At 35.9% G+C, this 25,638-nt stretch overlaps 1 protein-coding gene across 1 annotated transcript in view; it reads right to left on the reverse strand.

Annotated features, from left to right (window-relative positions):
* CACNA2D3 (calcium voltage-gated channel auxiliary subunit alpha2delta 3) overlaps positions 1-25,638 on the reverse strand; it is a 409,143-nt gene that overhangs the window by 216,568 nt on the left and 166,937 nt on the right. Inside the window, exons 6-9 of the mRNA XM_054387292.1 lie at positions 8,855-8,986; positions 7,446-7,506; positions 7,203-7,353; positions 675-749 (exon numbers count right to left, since the gene is read on the reverse strand). Of these exons, the coding sequence (XP_054243267.1) occupies positions 675-749; positions 7,203-7,353; positions 7,446-7,506; positions 8,855-8,986 (419 nt within the window). The remainder of the gene's footprint in view (positions 1-674; positions 750-7,202; positions 7,354-7,445; positions 7,507-8,854; positions 8,987-25,638) is intronic.

A 25,638-nucleotide genomic window follows, 5' to 3' on the forward strand; every position in this document is an offset into this window, starting at 1 on the left:
GAGAGGAAGCTTTTGCAGGGAAAAAAAAAAATCTGTAACAATACAAATGACTTATTTTAACATGCTTTTCCCTCTACAAGAAGCACAGGACTTGTTGACTATTTTTATATCCTAATTGTATAAAAACATCTTACCTTACCCTTCCAAGAAGTGTGGAGCAGCACTTGTACAGTACAAATGTATTTGGATGGCAGGCAATAAACCTTATGAAGTGAATGTATTATTATGTTGTCACACCTGTTTGGAATTCTGGTGGGTTGTTTTTGTTTTTTTTTTTATTATTCACACAGTATTATTATGAATTTTGATTTGTTTTGAAATTTTGTTTTAACTTTAGTGTTAGCTTCACTTAAGAAGGCAATCTGTTCCTCAATTTTTGGTAACAGAATGATAGTTCAATTTCAAGCAACTGAAGTATTTTCCTTAAATAATTACCAAACTTTATTAACAGTATGTTTTCAGTGACTTCTGTATGGTTTCTATTCAGTTTATGCAATTAAATTGACCAGGAGGTTATTTCTTTCTCTTCCTACTGAGTCACATAAGGCTCCTTTGAAATAACATAATTAATAAATTCTAACAACGGAATGCATTGTACTAGGAAAACATCATTATAACACCTTTTTATACGCTGCATCCTCTCTCTTTGCTGTTTCATCGCTTTCATTCCTTACCTCTTTGTTGGCTCTGTCTGCTTGAACTAATGTTCCGTTCAGACATGGCTCTACATAGTGAAGTTCTTCATTATACTACAGAGAAAAATAAAAAGTACAATGAAAAAAATTTAATTAAAACCTTTGAAAAAATACAATTTAATGATTTAGAACTACAGTGAAACATGCACATAGAGCAAGAACAAAAGGATTCAGTTAATCTTTTAAAACTGGCTGTGGTATTTTTTTTTCCTTTTACATGACTTAATGTCTCAGAATTTCCTCTTGAAAAGGAACATTTAATTGAATGGATGCCAACACTCAGGTAGAGTTAATGCGTACTATATATGCTAGCTGGCATAAATATCCTTCAAGCTGAAATCTGGATAGTATTAAGAGGTCATGTTTGATACATCACAGTCACAACTCCCAATTCTTTTCTACATATAAAAAAAGCTCTCACAAATATTTGAGGTGCTGGTTAGTATTCTGGAAGGGTAATATGGGAACAGCTGTGTCAAAAACTCTGTAAGCTTAAATCAATCTTGAACTTGTTTGACAATAGTCAGAATTTCAGTCAAGCAAATTAGCTTATTAAACAGTAAGTCATGAAGCTGTGACAGACCTTTAAAGAATTATCTGCTTATCTTGCAAGGCCTAAGTAAATTAGATAGGCCAAATCCTATTTCGAAAAGCATCTTAAGTATCAGAAGAAATTAAGTCTCGTCTGCATTCAGTAGTCCTTGCACTCACAGATGCTTAAGTTACTTGATTGAAAATTGGACTTGTTTAAGTTTTTTAAACCTTTCAAAACAGGTCTAATTAATACAGAATTACCTTCAAATCATGACATTAGTTGTTTAGATTGAGTTTTAACTTAATTCCTTCTTTTATTAATCTTCTCTATAATGTATCAATGTAAAACTATAAGGCCTGGCATCTAGCTGCTGCTCTCTTTCGTAGACATTAAGTGAATCAGAACATCCATAGGAAACAATGAAAGGCAGCACATTAAGTAAAAATTAATCTGAAAAAGCATTTCAATAGACCAACATACGGATTTTCTCCCTTCTTCCTCCACCTCAAGGGGAATAAAAAAGTTTTAGAATGAACTTATTACAGAATGCTCCTTAGAGAAGCTCCTGTCCCTGCAAGTTCTCACTGCCTCTACCTATAGTACTGAATTAGTTTTACTATCTTCTTTAACACAACTCCTTTCTTTACACATGCCTACCAGTGGAGCCTTGTTTCATGTTCCATGATTCGTTTTAACAGTGCACTATTCACCACACTTATAATTACTGTAGTATAGGGAAGAGTGTTTAATTTGAACTGCATCAAGTTATTCTTGAAGTATTGTGCTAGACTCAATCCTCAGATATAAGGAAATACAAACTTACTATTGGTGGTTATATAGACTTATTTACATCAGCATCATATAGTAGTGGGCTGGTTATATAGAAATAAGAATACTTGGAAGATATTTACACAATTTTTGCAGCAGATTTGCATGCTTCCATAATTATTTTTGTTCCCAATGATATTCCAATATGTAAAATCTTGTGGACATGTCTATTGTTCTGAAAATAATAGGGGAAAAAAAAAAAGACAAACACTTCTAGAATGCTTCAGAGTCACTGGGGCTTTCCCATGTGTCTCTCAGTATCACATCTTACTTTCCCCTGTAGTTTTTATCTTGAGACTGCTTTCCAATCCATCTCCTGACATCCACTGCAAAATAATAATGCCAAATCTTAACAGTATATCTTATTAAAAGGCAATATTCTGTTCTATTGTAAAAAAAAAAAAAAGAAAAGAAAAAAAAAGAAAATCTGTAAGAGACATCAGTATACCAGCACCTACATCCAAGCTTTTCCATCTTCAGGCTTTTTTTCAGTGTGTTCTTTAATCAATATGATTTCTAGTTAAGCCTGATTTTAGTTTGATTTCTATAGTTGTCATAGGATGCTATATTAATTCACACACTTTTCTTTATATAATGCCAAGCACAGTGTTTATAAGTATCCAGTAAAATCTGTCTCTCAGTTGCACTCTCAGTTTCAAACATCCACATACACACAAACTCAGAACTTCTTAATGCTATACTAGCACCACAGTTCTTTTCCAGACTTAACCACCGCCAGCAAATAAATTAAACAACTTCCTACTTATCAGACCTTGCATCTAAGTAGTGCAATATCAGTTCATTAGCTTTCTGTAAGATTTATTTTAACTTTATTATTTCCAAAGTTGCACTAGCAACTTTGCAACAATGTGCAAAAAGTGTCACACAAGTGCAGCCCAATACTTGGAGTAGTCATATGGAGGTTAGCAACTGGCTGCTTTTGTCTTCGTGCTCACACACCAGCTGTACAGAATCTCGTGATTCATGAAGGCTGAAAGCTAAGCTTATCCATAAACTATTCAGCATGACTACAAAGATTCCAAACTAGAGACTACACAGAAATAATTTATAATGGAAAATTCTACCAATTAAAACAGGGAGCTATAATGCTCTGCTTTGAATTAACAGATACTTCTAATCAATTTTGCTAAAATGGTGTGACTAGAGTATATATAAATTAATTTAACATTCTTGGCTCAGTTAATATTTTGTTAATTTAATGTAGAGTTTACATTTTTATAAAAGTATTTTTAAAAAATTCAGTATTCAGTAAAATTAGTACTCTTTTTATGATAATACTTTAATTTAATGCATGACTTGGAAGCGGATTGCAAAGTGGATACTTCAAAATGGATTGCAAAAATATGCCTTTCCTCTCATGGAAGGCATCTCTGTTTATGCACCAGTGAACTGATCTTAAATTTTAACATAGGCAGCACAAAATTGCTTTTGTATTTCAACAAATTTTTACAATTCAATCATCTAGTCCATCAGTTCCAGATAGATTTTGCAACAACCTACCCATGAAAGCTAAAACTATTTTTAATATTATCCTTTTATGTTTATTCTCTGGAAACACCTGCACTGAATTCTGCTTTCTTCTATATATACACATAGAAAGTTAAATTATATATAGTGAAAAATCAAATGGACATGAACTAACCTAGCTAATGTACTGTTAGTAGGTTTTGAGTTGTATTCGTGGCTGAGTGAGTGGGTTGTTGGAGTTTTTTTGCTATCCAACTGCATGTTGAGTTTGTAACAATGTTAGTATGTATCTAGTGATCCTAATTCCCATTACAGTTAATGAGAATCCGAAACATTTTTTTTTTCTGTATAATATACTGAAGAGTACAGCAACTTGAAATAAAAATGAAAAGCACTTAAAACTTTTTGAACAATGAAATACTGTAAAGGGAGAATAAAAAACTACCAGATTTGATGACCACAGATTTTGGATAAATGCTTTTCAGAGTTCATTTTTTCTTCTGCTAAATCTGTCTCCTCTCCTTTCATGACATAGGTACTGATTTTTTCAATGCTTAATTCATTTCCATCTTTGAGCCCCACTGTCAACAGAGCCCTGCCATACACTAGTCCGACTTCTCTAACCTCATGTCTGGACCCAAGCAAAGCCTTCGACACTGTCCCACACCACATCCTGGTTTCCAAACTGGTGACATATGGGTTTGATGGGTGGACCACAAGGTGGATAAAGAACTGGCTTGATGGCCACACCCAAAGAGTGGCTGTCAATGGCTCCATGTCCCAGTGGAAGCCAGTGACAAGCGGAGTCCCTCAGGGCTCAGTCCTGGGACCAGTCTTGTTCAACATCTTTGTTGGTGACATGGACAATGGCATTGAGTGCACCCTCAGCAAGTTTGCTGATGACACCAAGCTGTGTGGTGCAGCAGACATGCTGGAGGGAAGGGATGCCATCCAGAGGGACCCTGACAGGCTGGAGAGGTGGGCACAAGCCAACCTCATGAGGTTCAACAAGACAAAGTGCAAGGTCCTGCATCTGGGTCGAGGCAATCCCAAGCACAAATCCAGGCTGGGCAAGGACTGGCTAGAAAGCAGCCCTGAGGAGAGGGACTTGGGGGTGCTGGTGGACGAGAGCCTCAACATGAGCTGTCAATGTGCACTTGCAGCCCAGAAAGCCAACCAGATCCTGGGCTGCATCAAGAGAAGTGTGGCCAGCAGGGCAAGGGAGGTGATTCTCCCCTCTACTCAGCTCTGGTGAGACCCCACCTGGAGTACTGCATCCAGTTCTGGAGCCCCTATTACAAGAGGGATATGGACGTGCTGTAAGGTGTCCAGAGAAGGGCCACCAAGATGATCAGAGGGCTGGAGCACCTCTTCTATGAGGACAGACTTGCATGTAACTAAACTATCAGTGTACTAAAAGAATTAATACTAAAAGAAATTATAGACAGGTAAAAGCTTTCAGGTGAAAAAAAAAATTACCAGAGTAATTATGTATCTTTCTAAATATTATGAATTTCTTATACTAACCAAACTACATTTTAGGTATAAGAAGTAGAGGGCTGCAGTGGCAACCTGTGTGAGAGACAGAAGGGTGTGAACTGCCCTGAGCTGGTCATAGCTAGTTCAAAGCAGCACCAAAACCTGTCTGAGCAGCCTATGAGCACCAAAACTGCAGCAGCAGCTCACACAGACAAGCATAAGGACAAAGCCATCAACGGCTGTAAGCATTTAGAAACAACAGCTGTAAAAGTGTCATGGTTGAGAGGGGTGAACATTGTGGCCTGCAGGTGACCCACACCACAGTGTGGACACAGATACCCCTGAGAGACTGCAGCCATGGCCTACCCAGCATGAAAAGAAAAATTGCAGAGGAAAACCGGTAAGCAGCAAAGAGTGGCAATGGGACACCAGTAAAGCACAAAGGTCCTGACAGAAACCTACACTTGACACCAACCTCCTGCTTTGCCCAGCACCTCACCTAGGAACAGGGAAGGACTGAAACCATGAACTAAGATCAGGGTTGTAGAGGCCAGAGCATGGGGCACGAGGTGTTGAACATAATTTGAGCTCAAGCAGAGGGAAAGAAAGGTTCCGTTGGGTGCTTTGTTCCTTTTCTCAGCACCCAAATCAGTAATCAGAAGTTTGTGCTGAAGCAATAAATTCCATACTAATTCTGTGACTCCATTCCTTTTTAAACACAATTCATTTCAATTTCTATTAAAATTTACATTGATGGTATTTAGTCATTTCACACCTACTTTCTTGAAGTATTTATACAGTACTCCTGTGGTACTACTTAAGCAAAACCATTGGTCCAGATTCTAGCTACATACATTTTTTTTCCTTTTTTTTGTTATAAATGAAGCTTTTGCTTTTCCCAAACTAAAAAACTTGCTTTTAAATCATATTTCTTTTTTCTTTCTACATCATTCACAATAACTGCCACAACTACTGATAAACACAGAAATTATACACTGGAAAACAGCTAGTTAAGTATCTTAATAATTACTTAGTGGAAACATTCATTCGACTTAGAAAAATTATTTAGATTACAGTTAAACTTTTTTTTTTAAGGACAGTAAACTTTTTTTTTAATACAGTATATAATTATAGCTTTCTAAGACATGAGCTTCTGCTAATTATGCAATTTGTCAAGGAGATTTATATGAAAGATATTCTGAACTCACTGCTTGCTACCTGTTACAAATACTGTAACTGCACATAACACTTCAGGCATATATACTTCATTCTCCATACAATATCAATGATTTGCACTGGCATCACTGGGGTCATTTATTTTGGTACATGAATGTCACTTCACTTGTAACAAAAAAAGGCTCAAATAATTTCATTCAAGAGTTTGAAGATATGATAAAATATGATAAAACATATTTATAAAGTATTAGCAAAAGAAGATCAGCAAAGGAGCATTTGCAAACCTACCAATTCTTCCTCCCTCTCCCTTCCTCACATCATAGTTCTGCTGTTAGTTTTGGACTATCCTTACCTAGATGATTAGCCCCATTACTCTTAAATACTACCACAGCTTTGCAACAGATACCTCTACTCTGGAAAACCATACACAAATAACAGGAACTACTGATGATCTAATTTATCACTCCTGGTAATATACCTCTGCACCACTTACACATACAGACATTTCAGATTTACACTGAAGAAAGCACGAACAACAAGGAGTTATACTGACATTTTATCATACCTTATAAACTTCAGCAAAAGGTAAGATATGGTTCTATTAACTCTTCAATATTAACCATTTTGCAATTTTCACTGTATTTCAAATATTGAGGGGAAGGGAGAAGTGTGCATGTGTCTGTGTGGGGACATACCCTAAAAGTTAAACGTTAAGGTAAAGCAGAAAACTCAGACAAACTACAAAACATATTCCTATTCTTTGCAATGCCCGAGCTCATGACAGCTTAAGGGGTTTGAGATTGCAAGTCACAGAAAAACAGTTTGAGAACATTGTTATGTAATAAGCTTGCACTGGAAAATCTGTCCAGCGGATGTAGATATCATCTGTTATCCATTACCTGCCTGCAACATTTGTCAAGTGTTTTTTGTGCTGTTAAACATGGCAGAAAACAGCAAATGATGGAAGGAAAAGTAAGGAATAAAAATCCTGAGATACTCACAGCAATTATATTGAAGAAGTCATCATCTCCAAGGGTATCCAAAATAGATGAAACTGTCTGTTTCGCAATAGTTAAGCGAAGCCCTTTCATACTGCCACTGACATCCACTAAAATTACCACATCTTTTGGAGAAGTTGCTGCCTGGATGTACCTAAGACAAAAGACAAGGCAATTTGTTCTTTTAAATATTGAATTTTTCCTCCTTTCAAATTTCTTAAATACCCGTAGTCATCTACTGCCTACCATTTTCTGTTTCTGCAGTCAAAGGCAATGACTCCATTCTCATCAGGTTCCCATTTAATCCCTGTTTAAAAGAAGAGATAAAAAGATTACATTCCTTTCACAGTACCTGTTCAAAATGTAACTGTTAGTGGAGTTTCATACTTTAATCTAACAGGCAATGGTATTACAACATAAGTAGTTGGAAAAAATAATAAAATAAGAGTTCTCATTCCTTTTTAGCCTACTGTAAAGCAAAAACCTTTTCAAGCATGCTATGTTCCTCATACTACTGTCACTAAAGTATTGTCATACTCTGTCATTGGTGCTGGCAAGCTTTATCATATGCTTGCCAAGTCTCTTTCAAACCTTGAGCACTTACTATTCATGGGTGATCTCAATAGGTCCTGTTCTACTGCTTCACTCACAGATCATACATCTGATGTTTTGCTCATGTCACCATGAAGAGGTAACATCTCCCAGTTTTGGGTCAAAAGAGATAAGATAAAGGCATCTCCAAAAAAAAAAAAAGAACCCAAACCAAAACAAAACTAAAACAAAACAAAACCCCAAAAAGGACAGGGCAATCCTTTCTGCTTTTTACACTCATTTTCTAGGACAAAACAAGAAATAGCCTTTAAAATCAGGACTAACATTTCCTCTACTTTTAAATACCATGGATCTTAAGAACTGAACTATAATCTACAACACTGATGTAGTAGCCATTACTTTCAGTCACTTTCAGACATACAGCCTTACAGTAAACTTTCTTACATTAAACCAAAGAGTTCAGACCTGAAAAACTTGGGTTGCTAAACCATGTCAGCTAAAGGAGCAGTTCCCATTGTTGGCCTGATTCACACTTACAGAAGAAGAGGGACAGTGATTAAACATAAACCTTAACAGGTAAAAATACATGTTTTAACCTTTTCCTATAGAAATAATACAAGCGATCTAATCCCATTTTATTGCAATCGGTGTGAAAGTAAACTTGGAAACAAGTTTTTGAAATCTCTAAATATAAAGATGTCAGGTTAACTGGAAGCCTAAAAACTGAACAACAAATTACAATTCGGTTTTATATGCATCAATAGAGTACATTATCCAAGTTCAGTACTATGTGAAGGGTCTAATCCTTTTGTAATCCTTCTCCACAGTCAACATGTTTAGAAGTTATTTGCCATATGTGTGTATATGTATATCTGAATAGGAGTATTTACAAGTACATGAGATATCTTGTGGCCTTCAGCTCCAGATGAAAATTGATAGAAATAAAATCAGACTTTTGGAAAATCACACTAGGAATACTCTCTCTGAAAGCAAGATAAAGTAAAATTAAACCTCTAAGTATGTGGAAAGTCATATTTGTGATAATGCTCAAAGGAAATTTGCAGTCATAACATTTTTTAAGTTAAAACTTGTAGTCTTCTTACCTGGATATTGCCTGAAAAATCCTTTTGCACTTCCAAAGTACTGCCAGATGAGAGAGGGGTCACGATCAAAATTATCAACAAACACCTTATTTAAAGATTCTGACCAATAAACTCCATTTACAATGGCTGGATCTGGGAGAAAAACAAACAAAACAAAACAAAACAAAAAAACAACAGAAAAGTGATTTTACTTAAATAGAATCCCTTGAACTCTGTCATCTTCACCTTATTCACCAAAAACATAGTGATTGCAAACTATTGCAGAACATCTTTTGATGTCCTTTCTCAATTAAGTGATTCAACAGAAATTATACACTTACATACTGAAAGTCTGATTAAAATACAGAAAACCAGTAGGTACATTTTTTGAGGCAAGTTAAAATTGCTCATTAGACCCTGTATCTGAAACCACTGCATCACTACACTGAAGGACAGGAATTAATCAATCTAATAATAGATTCTTTATTCCATTTACTTATCCCAGATGCATGGAATATCTTGTAACAACACTTTATATGTTTGGGGATTTTTTAATCTTTAACTTGCCAAAACCACTCTCACTATACCTGAAAGCTCAGTGTGTGGGAATGGAAGGTGAGATAGCTTTTATTTCACATTTGAATGGATTGTGATACACATACAAACATAAAATCTCATGTCAAGTAACACTAATTGTTATCTGAAAAACACTGGACCAAATTTTCACAACTACATCAATTTTTATTCCTATAGAAAGAGAAAAACAAAGGAAGTCCTTGATGTTGTAAATAACCTATTTCTGTTTAAAACGTCCTCATCTATCACTTCCTAAAAACTCAGGCTGCTCGAATATGCTTTTAAGCTGCAGATTTGATTTGATAATAGGAAGTCAGAAATCAATAAACATATCTGAACAAGTACTCAATGAATTTTGAAAACTGTGAAACAGTTAAAGATATACTAGATTCCAAATTCAACCTGTATCTGATGTCAGCAGACTAGAAAGGAAATAACCTGAATGAAAATCACGAGTGTGTTATTTAATTTGTAGAAGTGTGCATACACAAATACAGAGTTACATTTGCTCAACTACTTGAAATAATGCTTCCACTCACTTATTAAAAAAATGTCACTGTACTGATTTCACAAGACTGCTTGAATGTGATTATAATGGGGTAGAAAACAGGTGAATTGTTATCTTTCCTTACATTCATGAAGAAAAACAGCAGAAAAGGGGAAATGTCTCAGCTACAAATCTTTGAATGTTAGTTTCAGCTAAATATTTAGGTTCACATCATGGATTGCTGAAAAACTAAGGTCAACAAAACAGATGTTGTTTTTAAAACATGTCTAGTATAGTTACCTGTTTCTCTAGAGGATGAAATATACATTTAAAATCTGTCCAGCCAGACACATATCAAACAAACCAATGTCACTAGGCCAACAATACTACAGGTTTTTTTTTCAAGTCTGCAGTTATTCCAGTAAGCAGCTCTGATTAAGACATCACAAATTAACTTTCAAGACTGGCTGTCCTGGGATTCATCATTAGTTTGCAAAAAATATGCTTCTATTTCAGCACCCCAAAGTGCTGATTCACTGGTCAGCATTTAGAGATGACATGACAAGTGAAGCACTAAAACGAGAATCCTATTCTCTTCTCAGTCCTCTGGTACTTCCCAGCACTAGCTCGAACACTGATCTTCTGGTTCTGCTCCTACACACAAGTTCTGGTATAAAATCTAACTCACTGGCAAGTACAGTGGTGTTACTGACATCATTACAACACTGAGATAAGCTGATAACTTCAATTCATCTTTGAAAAGAGCCATACAGTTCAGAGTGCTGGTTTTGTGATTATTGTTTTGTTATTGGAAATGTTGCTAGAAAAGCCTGCATAGAGGATAAACAGGGATCCTTTCCTCAAGCCCCTAAAGGACTATAAGCTCTTCATATACCCTTCAGTCACCAGAGTTAGTGGTAAGGCAAACAAATCAAAGAGAAAAATTCTCTCTTAATTTATATTCAAAACAAACTACAGTGGTTCTTAGCCACTTACAATTGGATCTCAGCGTCATTCATCTAAGCAGAATTTTCACTGAGCCTCACCAATTCAATTTCCTTTAAATTTTATATACCTTCCAGTTCTTTAAGGTCATGGGACAAATTTAGTCTTCTACCTGTTGGGTTCTAAACTGAATGTGAAATCCTTCCAGTGGTATTTGAAAAAAATAATTCCCTTTCGAAAAATATTAAAATATCCAACTACTGCAGTAATGGATTTACTTTTCTTAGCCTGTCTATGAAGTCACTTGACATGTTTAAATATCTGTAGCTCAGATTAGAGAACTCCATGGAAATACAATCAGAATATTTTCCTTGAGTGTGGCTGGCTCAGTCTATATTCTGCATTAGGTCAACCACATTAATCACTAATCCACCAAATGCTGATCACTATAAACATTAATCCAGTGACTGAAACTAACAGGAGTGTTTTAGCAGAAAGAGGCATTAAGTAAGCATTTTAAATAAGAAGGCACAATCAAAATGTGATCTATGATGACTGGCTTCCTTCAAAATGAAAGCTGGTGACAATTCACATCCTTCTTACACCCTGCACATCTATGTGCCAGCTGTTCTTGTTGCAATATACCATGTTACATTTTCTGCATTATTTTTTTGGTTAAAAAAAAGCAATTAAAGTCACACTCATTTTAATCCTTCGAATAAAAAAAAAATATTAGAAAAAACAAAGTGAAGTGGGGGGAAAAAAACACATCCACGGCACAAAATTGCAGGCCTACAGACTTCAAGTGGAAATCATGTGTCTTTATTGTCAGGCAGAAGGATTTCAAATGCAAGCTCCTTGGTTTAAGTTTGATAATGACTTATTGTGGGTGTACCACTGTCCATGTGCACTATCCTAAATACAACTGAGGTCTGTTCATATATCCTCATACAAAATTTGCCCTCTTATAATAGCCTACATGTTAAGCTTGTGGTTCTGGGCAATTTCCAATTTTACTAATTACACTAGATTGCCTAAATTACTCCCAGTAAGTCATCTAGAAACAATATTCTTAAACATTTATATTACTGGTGAATATCATCTCCAAAATAGTTATATGTCAACTGTGGTAAAATAATGCTTGTGAATATTCAGAAAGGGGCTCAAAGACAATAAACGTAAATAGATTCTACCACAATTTTTGAAACATAATTTCTACTTTTACTTCCTGACAGCAACAGCTATAATATAATTAAAATATTCCCTTTCCTTCATCTTTTGGATGAGCTGGCTTGCAATTACATGAGATTTTGCTCCACTGCTGTTTCTGTAGATGTTACCTGTTTTTTACTGATATTTAATATATAACCAACCCCCAGGCAAATAGGTTCTCTGACACAAATATGAAACACAACTGCCAAAGAACAGTACAACAACATGTCATAAATACTGCTGATCTAAAGAAATGGGTCTGAAGTCCCAAAAAAGGCAACAGAGATGTGCAGACTGATGCAGCAGCATGTCAAAGGTTAGCAACGTAATTAAATGTATTTTAATTCACAGAATATGTAAACATTAGATCTAGAGTAGACTAAGTCTATGTCAGAAAATATTTGTCGTGTATATACATGAAAAATTCTACTTTGTAATTAATCAAGCAAAATGTATAGAAAATAAAGGAGACCACTGTGGATTTCAGCAACCACGAACAAAGTGCAGGATACTTCTTTTTCTTGGCATACATGGCATTATTAGCACCAATAAAATGTTACCAATGGTCCTTGGTTTTTTTCCCCCTTATCATATTAGCTTCACAACATAATCACTCATTTCTCCAGGAAAGCTGTCAAACATACAGGCATCCACAATGGCATACCATCCTGTAAGATTTGATGAGCTCAAGGGCAGCCCCCAACATTGCGGAGCAGTATTGTCATGCAGTAAAGCAGAATGAGCGCAGCCTGGACCAAGCACTGCAAAAGGAATGCAAAATCCAGCACCCTTTTGGCTTAAAGATAGCAACAATATTAGCTTAGTTTTGATGATACTGACAATATATTTAGTCTACTCATATTTTAAAGAATAACAAAATCACATACTTTGCTGGGACATAGACCAACAATCTAATCATTATACTATTCAACACCAATATGAATGCTTTTCAGGGTAGTCCAACATATGTGAGCGCTGGGGCTGGGGGCCAATTTTGACAACGGTCTTAGCTTTTTTCTCTCTCTTCCCCTCCCCTGGCCTCCACTAGGTAATGTGGATGCATCAGCTTACAGATTAAAGCATCTGGCCATCTGTAGACATAAAAGAAGGTGTTTGTCTACTTTGCTTCATATACTGAGAAGCATTCACCAATGTCAGAAATCACATTCCCTCCTCATAAGTATACGAGGTGATAAACACTTCAAGTGCAATGGCATAGCAGTTGGTATTCAGTTGTTTCAGCTTCCAGCATTGCCTTAACAACATTCCCCTTCTCCTCTGAAGTGGCAGCTGAAGAATTAGAGCATGATCAGTGTTTATTTTCACAGTGAGTTTCATGAGTGGATTGGGGAGTTTTGTTTGGATGTTGGTGTGTTTGAGTTTGTTTGGGTTTTTTTTGGATGGGTTTGGGGGAAAGGGATGTGTGAACAAGATGGTTTGAGATTCAGTTTTAATTCATTTGAAATTAGAGTTATAAACTTCTCACTATCACCATTCTGGAACACTCAGTTCTGACTCTGCTTAGATCTTGCCACCTAATGAATCACAAAAAAAACTACTCCAGCAAATCAGTGTACCTTTGATGTTACCCATTTGACTACTGACCTGGTTGGATCCTGCTTAACTTATGAGATCTAACAGTATAAAGCAACCAGTATATGGGTTCATCTGTGAATCAGTTAGAGCGAAGAGCTGTAAACAGCAAATAAGGAGGATTTATGGGCACAAAACTTTACTCATTTCCACATTTTTGCAGGGTACAAATTGAAGACTATGAAACATGAAAGATCAGTAAGAAAGTACCACACCACAGAACTCCAGGGTACCAGGGTGTGACTGAAAGACAAGGCTAACGTGATAAACTACTGCTAGAAGCAGTTTTCCAAATAGGAAAGAGACAAGAAATGTTCAAAACACAGGAATAACCAAATTGAATAAAGACTCTGTCCTGCAATTTTATCACAGAAACAAAATAATTCTTGAAGGATGGCAGGGGGGGAGGGGGTGGTGGTATGGAGAAAAAGTCAGTTCTGACACATGGCAAGAAGAAATTTCTCTGCAGAGGCTGATGGAACAGTGGCTATCAGCAATCAGGAAACCTAAATCTCTGCTCATGGCAAGGCAGGAAAAGCTATCATGATCAAACAACAGAGGAAGCCAGTGGAACATGCTGCACATTAGAAGAAAAGAAAGTAAACATGACTGCTGCTAAATGAAGCCAACTTTACTGTAAAATATTTAACACACACTATACCAAAAGGCACAATTGTAGCAGACCTGTTGTCAAAGTGACATGTGACAAAGGGAAAGTGCAGCCTTGGAAATAAAAATCATCCCTATGGAAATTTCTCAAGGACAGACCTGTTCGCAAATCTTTACAAAAACCATTTAAAACACAAGACCAGGCAAACCTCTAAACTGTCTTTTAGCTATAAATGTCTAATTTCTATTGCTCAGGTATTCAGAGACATGGAACTGTAGAAACAGGCCAGCTTACTATGGTGGGTTGAAATTACCCTCCAACTAATCTGGGAACTACCCCCAAAACAAATGGCCAGACTAGCTCAGTTTGGAATGGAAGCAAATGAAGCTATATTTACAAGCAAACTAAAATCTAGAAATATGAAACGCAATGAATATGTGCAAAATATACAATATACGTACTATATACATATATTTACAATTTTATAAACAACACAGAAACTCCTCAGACCCCCCCAGATAGATCCAGGGGAACTGTTCAACTCCTCTTCCACTACCTTCCTCCTTCCCCTTACCTCACACAGCAGTCAAAAACAGAAATACCCTGGCAAGGCTATGGAAGAGAGAGAGCGTGAAGTTGCAAGCAGAAACAACAGAAGAAAAGAGAGAAGGAATTGTTTATGCCACTACTCTATATCCCCATTAGCAAGCCAATGAATTATATAGACTTTATCATTATTTTTCTTTTCTATGCAACAATAATTTTATTTTACTTTCAGTTTTTGCAGTCAGGGAATAGATTGAAGCTCCCCCTTCAAACAGTAACAACACGGTGCAGTGAGGACCAACAAATACTGCTTTGAACAAGAGATATTAAAGACCTTCTCATTTTATCATGACATTGTGCCTCTTACATACATCAAATGGAGGTGTGAGAGCCTCCAGTCATACTGGGCTATAATAGAGTAAGCCCCTAGTGCTACATTCCTGGGAGTATCAATACGGTATGAACCCGCAAGCATCAGATGTGACACAACACTTCTCTATTACAATGACAAGTCATCATCTCTCAGCCTCTCAAATCAATGGTCCTTTACTGCTGTAGCACTTTATAATCCTTGCATAGCACTTCTTCCCTCATTCCACAAAAGATCTTTTGCCACAATTTGAGAAGGACAGGAGTTTAGTTGGAAAAAAACCTCACAGACATGAACATTTTCAGCTGGTTCAAAGTCTCTGAAGCTAGTATTAAAACTGGGAACATACACATACACTGAAAACACTGAACAGATGCACAAAAGCATCTTGAGGTGAATACATCATAAAATCAGTTCTTAAACACTATTTGCTCTTTCAGGAATGTGCCAAATAAAAGCTACAAGAAAGACACCTAAATAAACAAAGTACTGTGTAAAAATATCTTAGTGAGTTTTTAGCCAAACAATATTTTGAAACAGTTTATGTTCTAGCCAAGCATACTAATACTTAACCAGAAAAGTGAGCTTTCTTTTCTCTTCACACAACACAGATCCAAGAAAAATCAGAGTCTGTGTTATGTAGCAGGATAGAGAGACAAATTATTACTGTATTCTAAAATAGAAGACAAAATGAATAAAATGTATCTTTAGATACGCTTCTATGATTCCTTGTCAAATACCACTCTTCTCTGCTCCATACTAAACATAAGCTACATTTTTCACCATTACCAGGTACCCATTTAATCAAATGGGTTTGCATATTCAAAAGAGGGAAACAGTTTGCACGTTAGAGGCTAATGATGAGTAAAAGCCTACAAGAATTTCTCCACAGATAGAAAGTGGAAATAACTGCTCTCAAAGAATAATTAGACATATAATACCAATAAGATGTTTATTGGGGAAAAAAAAATATATATATATTTGTTACACATTCTATATAGCCATAGACAACAGATGTGCAATGCGGGGTGGGTTTTGTTGCTGTTGGTTCAGGTTTTTTTTATAGGCTCAAATCTTTCTTCAGGTTACAGAGTGATTACACAAAAATGGAAGACAGTACCAAAAAAACTTTAAAAATATTGTTTTTTTCCAGACTCAGAGTTTTAGAGAAATGGATATGCCTTTATATATTCCTATATGGGTCACCAAGTACCCAGGCTCAAGTGGACAGGCAGAACAGCATCAAACAGTTGTTGCTTCCAACCCTTCACAAAGGGAGCTAAAACTGTAGCTTCACAGCTTCTAATCAGTCATCAGAGAAGTTAATATTCATTAGAGACAACAGCGCAGAAAAAGGATAGCTAAAAGAGGAGACAGAGTAATCTTCTACCATTATTGGTCAATGTTAAGCTATCATCCCTGTTTTGCCTCTGGAACCAACAAGGACACTACAGAGGTGTCTTAGGCCAAATATTAATATTCTACCTGAGAGAGTGTACATTAACAAAACTTCACTGGCTCACGTTTATCAAAAGGCAAAGACCAACCCCACGTAACTAAGCAACAGCTGCTGAATAAGATGTGGTAGAAAATAGGACATTTTAGAGAGAAAAATTAAGGTTACCATGTAGCCTGTATCTGACATCTAGTTGCCATGGTGATGTGGATATATTAGAAACATGCAGATTAGATCCACAGCCAGATCTAGAAAGGTAGGACAGCAGAAAGATAAAGCATACATCTTTCCTGGTGAAGCCAACATTTCCAAAAGGCTTGCTATTAAAGACAGAGAATTGGGGAGGGGCAATGGATTCTATTAAGATAAAGCCCATTGCAAGAACAAAGCAGCAGCCAGAATAAACTCTGGGAATCAGATTTTAGGCAGAATTTGATCAAAACCAGATGGGACAAGTGGAGATGTCTGTGCATCTTTGTCCAATAGCCAGTAAGAGTTAAAAAAAAGTAATATGGGAAGAGATAGGAAATACACTGTAACCTTGACAAAATCAGTTAGACTTAAAAAGTTCCTTTTAAATTAAACAATGACCAAAATTAGGAACACAGTGCAAACACCATCCTAGAGATCTGAAAACGTGAAGACAAACAAGCGAGAGAAACTATTTCAAAATATAAATATAGCAGTCCAGGACAATATGTGGCCAGGACTATTTAAATAGCAACTCCAGGATGTTGAATTTTCAGAAGCAGAGCCCATAAAATCATAAGCAGAAGTAACAGACAAAATTTTATTTCTTAATTTCACACCTTGAAGGAAAAGGGTTTTACATATTTGCTAGCTGCAGATTCCAATCTTTCTGTAGCATTTAAGAAATGGTGGGGTTTTTGTTGTAATAATCAAGAAAATGATCTCTATTTTGATAGCCACTTGGAAGGCATTGATAGGAAAGTATGAGTGAACGATATTCATAGCTCTTTTTAAGAATCAAATTGAAAAAACCCTTCACTTAATCAAAAAATGGTTGTGGTTCATCACATTTCAGTATCTTTTAGAGAAGGCTCTATTACACACAGCAGATTTTTTTTCCTGTGCAAGCAAAACTTTTGATTAGAGTTTGCATTTATTGACTTGTAGTGCATAAACTCATCTTTTAACATGCAGTGAAAAAATCAGACAATGGAAATGCCATTTAGCACAGTTGATTTTCTTCACCAATCTCTAAATTGTTCAAGTGAAACTTAAAAACGATTTGTGAAGTCTAAGCCTAAGATCCACTTTTGCAATATTTCCAGCATGCTAGGCAGAAAAGCAGACTAGACCTGATACTGTCATTACTAAAACCAGTTCAATGTTTTTCAAACCTGTATTGCATTCAATTTCTTAAAGTAATTGCAATTATGAAGACAGAAAGGGGAAGGAAGAAAACAACTGCAAGAAAAGAAAGAAATCATCTTGCAAAAGGACAAGGGACAACAGTTTTAAACTAAGAGAGTGACTTGGGCCACATGTTAACAAAGGAATTTTTTGGGAAGGTGGTGAAACATTGGAGCAAGTTGCCCAGAGAGGTGGTAGATGCTCCATCCATGGAAGCATTTAAGGTCAGGTTGAACAGGGCTCTGAGCAATCTGCTCTAAAGATTTCTCTGCTCACTGCAGCGTGGGTGAAATAGTTGACCTTTAAAGGTCCCTTCCAACCCAAACAATTCCACCACTCTATGATCTACAACCCAGAAAATAATAAGAGAGCACAGAAATCATTGAAGGCCAGCTTTCCATGCTAGTAATTATAACAAAAATCCCATCAGAAAGATTTTAAACAAAGGTTTAAATCACATGATAAAATCCGTAATTCCAACAGCCAGTGAATAACAGGTGTCAAGACAGGCAAAAAGAGGCACAAAAGGAAGTACATATGTGCTACAAATAATTGTGTCATGAGCATAGCTATGGGACTATGCAGAAGCTTGGGAGTTGGGGGTAAACAAACAAAACAAAACAGCAACCAAACAAAAACTGACCACACCAAATCAAATATACTATCATGGGAGAATGTTAAATATGGGCTCTCCACATGAAAAAGTATCGATTTGTGGAAATTTTTAAAAATTGAGTTAAAATCTACAGGAAAAAGATAGGATATTTATAGTCAACTTGTGTCTGAAATGAGTGAAGTCCAAATATACTTCAAGACTCCTAAAATACTTTTAAGTCACTTCTTTTACAAATCCATATTTACTCAGGGCAATCACAGTTACAAAGTGCAAACTGCTGCTAATACTTGAAAGTATTTCAAATCCAGTGGCATGGAATTAGTCTCAGTGTGGTATTCATGTACAGATAAATGAATTTATACTATTATTAATAAGGACTTCTTTCTCTTTTTACATATTATTGAACTTTTAATTGCATTTTACATTCATGAACCATTTCTTACAAATGCTGATGACACAGCTTGACACTCTCAGCAGCATATCGTGTGCCTTATATTTGTAAGTTGAGTTGACATAAACCATATCTCCTGTTGACAGAAATGCTTGAAAATATTCATGGACTTCAGCATACATCACAGAAAAACTCTGCAGTTATGGAAAGCACTGATAAAATCCTTTCCTGTGCTTCAAAAACATCAGAACAGCAGCCATACCACCGTAGGAGAATGCAAAGAACAGACGGAAGGCAGACTTCTCCAAGTTAAAATTTATATTATTGCTTTTATTTTTCAAAGCAGCAGATTAACTCTTGGACTGTGTTACACTGCTCATCAAATTTTATTTTCTGTCTTGTCCCTTCTGTTCTGTCAGTAAAAGAGAGAGCAACATTTTGTACTAAGACTACTACTTCATTATCTAAATAAAACCTGGATAGATATCTGACAATTTGCAGTCTAATGTCTTTTTCTTCTCTTGCTCTGGGTTTGTTTGTTATTCTTATTTTTGTTGAGTGTGTGGGGTTTTTTTTAAACTCAAGCAAAAAGGATTTGGAGAACTTAATTTTTCACCTAACCATGCCCACACTATTCTCCATCTTCCCTAAAATAGATTTTCACTATAACATACTTCTGTTTCCTAGTTTAACAGAAAACCAGGCCAAATAATGTGCAAAGGTAAAATTTACTAAGGCACCTGCCAATTGATGACAGCAGAGATTTTATAACCTTACCAGTCTCTGGGCTGCTGCTAAGTATTTGCCAAAGATCAGTCAATCTGATAATAAAAACATCTTTCCTAGTGCCATAACAGAAACTAGCAGGATACCCCTAATGTCAGGGGTAGAGGGAGCTGTTCCTAAGGAGATATTTTTCCAAGTTAACTATGATTATTTGATTTAAACCATAATTTTTACCTGCTCCCCCCTCTCAAATACATTTATAGTAGAGAATGAACAGTTAGCCAATTAAAAAAAAAAAAATCAATGTGACTCCAAAGTGTATTTCCAAATCAAGCGACAGCACTATGAAACACAACTTACCTGATGTAACAATGGACAGGAAAATTCAGTCTTTTAGACTGGTGGATACTATGAAATGTCAAAGCTGCAGGAAAACGCTAAGACAAATGTATTCAGCATAAATAATGCTGAATTAAAAAGAAATCAGTGTAAGCACTGTGCTAAAAGTTCGTGTAGCTTCCTTAATTTAAAATGTATTCATATGAAGAAAGAAGTTGAAACGTAGTTCAACAGCACAAGCTCCATTCTCCATCCAAAAGGAAAGCTGAAGCGTAGCTTTCCTGACACCCACTACTTTTGAGGAAATTTTATGCTTTATTTTAACATACCATTATTAAACTTGGTAAGTGAACATGTTTTCTTCTCCCTGCGCGGAGAATGCTTTCTCTCCTTTGCCTCTTTGATGGGAGATATATTGACCTTAAGTTTCTAAAAAGGGAAAATGCATTTCAATAGCTATCTGCACATGTCCAAATACTGGTATTTTAATCTTGAGCAACAAGTAGGGAAGCAGGAAGGTACTTCAAAGTGCCTTCCTGAATCAAAAATCCATTAATAGAAGGTAGTTACTATTATAGACTTTACAGTACATAGTTCATGTTAATATGCTACTTTTTTATGTTACCCACTACATATACTGCTTCACCACATACCAATAAACATTTCACCTTGCACACTTCAAAGACAGTAAAATTCATTCTTTTCCCAGAGTCTAAGAATTCCTTCAAGTTATCATTCTCTATTTAGACTAAATTGAATAGACACCATTGTAAAACAAACAAGGAAGAAATGTTTCCAAAACTGAGTCTATTATGAACAAGCCTGTTCATTTGCACCAGCATGGTGCTTCTGCGTGTGTGCACCTAGAATGACTGGCATTTAAGTATTTATGTGATGTGATAGATCAGGACTTAAATAGGAGTGAAGTACAAAAAGCCCAAGCTAACAGATGCAGATGTCTGTTCCACAGAAATTTGAAGCTTAGGCTTCAATCTCCCACACACAGAGCACAGTAGTTCAGCAAGCATTAAATTTTAAGAACATGAAAATCAATGAAACAACTGTTTGTGGAGAGGTGGCACAGATTTGGGACTGTGCTGAAGGGCACCAGATTGCTAGGACAAGTCTAAAACTCTGCAACAGCCACAGAGTTTAAAGTGAAATGCTGCTTGGGCTATATAATTGAATCCCACTGGAAATAAACTATGGGAAAACAAGCAAGCAGTAAATTAGTGGCATACAAACACATCATATCTCTGAAAAACTATAGGTCATATGCTTTACAAATTGAAGACAGTGTAAAGCTATAATCTAGATAGCTTTGGGTGGGAAGCAAACTAGAGACATCAACTATGTGCTTCATCATAATAAATTAAAATTCTTCTGAACCAGGACTTGACAACTTAGTTGCAGAATTATGGTCACAAAACTGTCTTGCATCCATAAAATTTCCATGTAATATTCCAATGAATGATGCTTATGTGTCAACATCCTTAGGGATAAGAACAAATTGCACAATTCTCCATCATGTAAGTCTTTTCCTCTGATATTCACTAGTGATGAAAATAAAAATGCTTTTAAAATAATTAAGAGCACTTAGAATTTGAAAATCTGTTGTTCATCTAGTAGTAACTTGGGCTCTTTGCTAATGACTTTTAGTACATACAAAAACTTCAATGGATAACTAAATCTTGCAAAGCTGTAGAACGCATTTAGTTCTACTGTCAGCTGTGTTAACAGGATAAAGGTTTATCCCCTAGGAAATATTCCTCCACTATAAAACCCAGCAAATAAAACAAAATTATGTATATATATATATATATATATATATAATAAGCTAGAAATTACAACAAAGGAAAAAAACTTCCATTAGTTTAAATCAACTTATGCAAGCCTACTTCCTTTCTATTGCCAAGAGAAATTATTTTTCTTCACCCTCTTCTTTTAACAGAAAATCAGATATGTTGGTTAGGCTGCATCTAACCTGATCTCAGTCCTCTTTCCCCAGTCTACCTGTATTGACACTTGTTTACCCCCTACACCATCTCTCAGAAACAAGTCCATATATGGTAGGTAGATTCCCATACAATTACCCACAGCCTAATTCTGTCAGAATGATCCTATTTTCAAATTCTCTGGTAGGAAAAATGCTGATTTGATTCACTTTGCCAAACCAGTTTTGGGAAGAGCTTATAGAACAGCTTATGACAGCTATTTTGGATGGGCCTGTAATACCCAGCAAGCAGAAGTAGCAGAGAGCAGCAATTTCTTATCCCCTAAATAACCTGCTGCAGCTGACATCCTACCTCCAATTGTGCCTTGAGACAGTGCATAACTTCTTATAGGTAATTAATATCCAGAAAAAGGTATAGAAATCATTGTTGTTGTCATAAGCACAAAAAAGATCAAGGAAGAACCAGCTCATACAGAAAGCTGAGATAAGTTCAGGATTGAAAACCACAGAAAGTGGGGCTTTTGTAAAGCAGGAAAAAAATTGTAATGAGAGAAGGAATACGACATGCAGTTCGTCGTGGTGTTAGTACAGACCTAAAAGGGAACAAATTAAATAGTCAGTGCAAGGATAAAACCATGCAAATTCACCTAGGAGTTAGTACTAGGCCTGCACAGACGTATTTATTCATTGTGTCTTCTTGCAACATCAAAGAAAAGCAATGGAGGTAGCAGACAGCCAGCTAGCAAAGTAAATACAACCTTCTTCTAAAATGTTTTTTTATTTTTTAATGACATTTAGGAAGCTTTTCTTTGTATCTGTAAGATTTTAGTCCAGACCAAATCTGGAGGCAGAGCTACAGTGAAGATTTTGAGGCATAAGGTTTTTAGAAATAAATATTTTTACACTTGAAAAAGGTCTTAGGCATAAAAGTCTCTTTTTAGTTCTTAGTATCTTACAGTGAATAAATGTTTACACTCAGCACATTCACTCCAAACAGCAACTCAGTAAAAAGTTTGGGCTTTTATCCATCTGTGATTATAACCCACTCTGGTTTTTTACTCTTTCTACAGTAAAAGTCCTGAATCACTTCAGGTTTCACTGCATTCATTTGTATCTAGGGGTCTGAGGGAGATATTGTTTTCCTATGTGAAAAAGCAAATTATCCCAGGCAATAAAATCATGGAGGGATGTGCTCAAGAACCTTGCTATCTACCCTTCATTTCTGAATAAAGGTGATAGTCTGAACTTCTGAAAATCCAAAATTCCAACTACTTAATTTCTGGAAACAACAAAAGCTAGTTAAACAAAAGACTTCACACTTCTTTTATAAAACATAGAGCATCAAATCTAAACCACTATTCTTACATTGTACAGTTATTTCAGACATATTCTGCAAGTTCAGTCCCCAGAAATATATAAGAAACACTGGAATAACTCCCCAAAAATGGAGACATATTAACAATTCTTCCAGATGGACAGGTGTGCTGTGATATATCTAAGTAGCTCCTTGTTTGCATTGCCAGGGATGGATTATGTTAATTCTTCACTTTTAAACAGGTGCTATGTTTTAGAATTGTCTGAATATATGTCACCAAGTCTCATGCACCATCAGCATGGCTTTGATTTTCATCTACACTTCTCTGAAATCCAAGTCATAGGACTCTTCCAAGAGCTTGAAAAAAAATCCTGAATGTAAAACCAATACCAGAAAATGTCACTGCTGTCCACAGCTGCAGGTAAATATGAGGTGACTGACTTAGAAAAATAAAGCTGCAACAGATTCTTCATCTCAGATATAGCACATGCATTGGACAGAAAAAAAATAAATATGTAAGACTACCTACGTTTTCATACTTATGAAAGGTAGAATGCTACTATATTTTTCTTTTACTTTCACTTCTTTATGCTATCAACACCTGCAAGATCAGATCTCAGTCTTCCAAAAGCTTCTTTTACCATTTCCTCATGTACAGAACTTCATTGTGGAATCTGTTTTCTTCCCAGTGGCAATCCTACTGCTAGAAATCATGATCCCCCATGGAAGATTGCCAGAAAGCCTAGCCCACACTCCAGCTGCTTACTTTTTAATTATATGTCACATCCATAGGTTATTCTAACTATACTACTTCTATCTCAGAAAGTAATAAAGCAAATAATCTGTGTCAAACTGAAATAATAATTTTTCATTATTATTAATTTCCTCTACAATATAGACTTTACAATACACCAACTGATATGTAGGAAGGTGCATCTGAGTAGCTACTGAAGGCATACGTACAGGAGCATATATGCAAAATATGTCTGAGACAGCAGCACCTCCCAAATTGCTTACATGCTGAAATAACAGGAGGGAGATTTAAAAAATAAGAAATATGAGAACTCACTTTGGTGCTGATATATAAACCATTGAAATAAACTTTATTTAAAACACAACAGCAGCTGAATTAGTGCCTTGTACACGTTTGTTCTCATATCTGGACTTCTGTCTTCACTACATGAGAACTGATTCTGTACTTTCCAGAACTAAACTTTCCTTTTATCTACATGCTTAATTCACTAACAACACTTTGTTTTTTTACCCCTATTTCCTGTCACAAATCTGTACAGAGTTGATAATTGCCAGTTACCAGATTTGTGGATGGAAGAAAGAGCTACTGCTTGCTAAGACAGTTATCATGAAGCTTCTTAATCTTAATTATTTATTCACTGTTTAAAAGGATACTGCCTTGCAAATCCTGTGGCTATAGGCAATGAATACACTTTGTGCTTAATGAGAAGAAACAGAATGCACTGACAGATTTGGAATCCCAACATGTGCTTAAACATTTCAAAAGGAGAACATTATCATAAGCAGTCATTTTCAGGAAAAATGAGGGAGGCCAATTCTATCAGAATGGTCTGCAGTTTAAATGAACCGCCAGCCTTGCTGTGAAACAGCCTAGAGCTGAAAGAGATCTCTGGATCCACAGATAAGCACATTTATCTGCAAAGCACTGCAATCTGCAATCCCTCTTCTGTTTTCCTGAATTCCTTCAGCATGTGAGCATTATAGGCATGCCAAAATAGTGTTTTCTGAGCTCCCTAGGCTTTACGTTCCAAAGATCAGTAATTTTTCTATTTTTAATATTAATTGATATGAACTGTAAGATATGGAAAAAACAGGGCACAAGGATGTGCAGAAAAGTGTAAGAGCACATCAATAACCAAACTAGCTGTTTTTATTTTACAATGACAATCAAGTGTACTGTAAATGCAAAACTGTCATGCTTTATTAAATTCATTTATTTATTTTTCCTGCTGCATTTATAGTAGTTGGTATCCTCAAACATGACATGATAGTTACATACATACTTACAAACTAGGTGGTTAGCCTTTTTTATTTGCTCTCATTTTTCTTTTCAAACTGCTCCATATTGAATTTTAATATCATGGCCTTTATATTTAGGGTATTTCAGCATTCTTAATTTCAGGATATATATAATGAAATTTGCTGTTTATTTTCAGATGCTAAATGATGGTTTCCTTAGAACAGAAATTATTTAGCCCTGTTGCTACCAACACTATTTTAAAGCTTTTTCATGCAGAGACTGAGAACCAGAATATATAT

Source organism: Indicator indicator, chromosome 15 (assembly GCF_027791375.1).
Source record: "Indicator indicator isolate 239-I01 chromosome 15, UM_Iind_1.1, whole genome shotgun sequence".
In the NCBI taxonomy this organism is placed as follows: Eukaryota; Metazoa; Chordata; class Aves; order Piciformes; family Indicatoridae; genus Indicator; species Indicator indicator.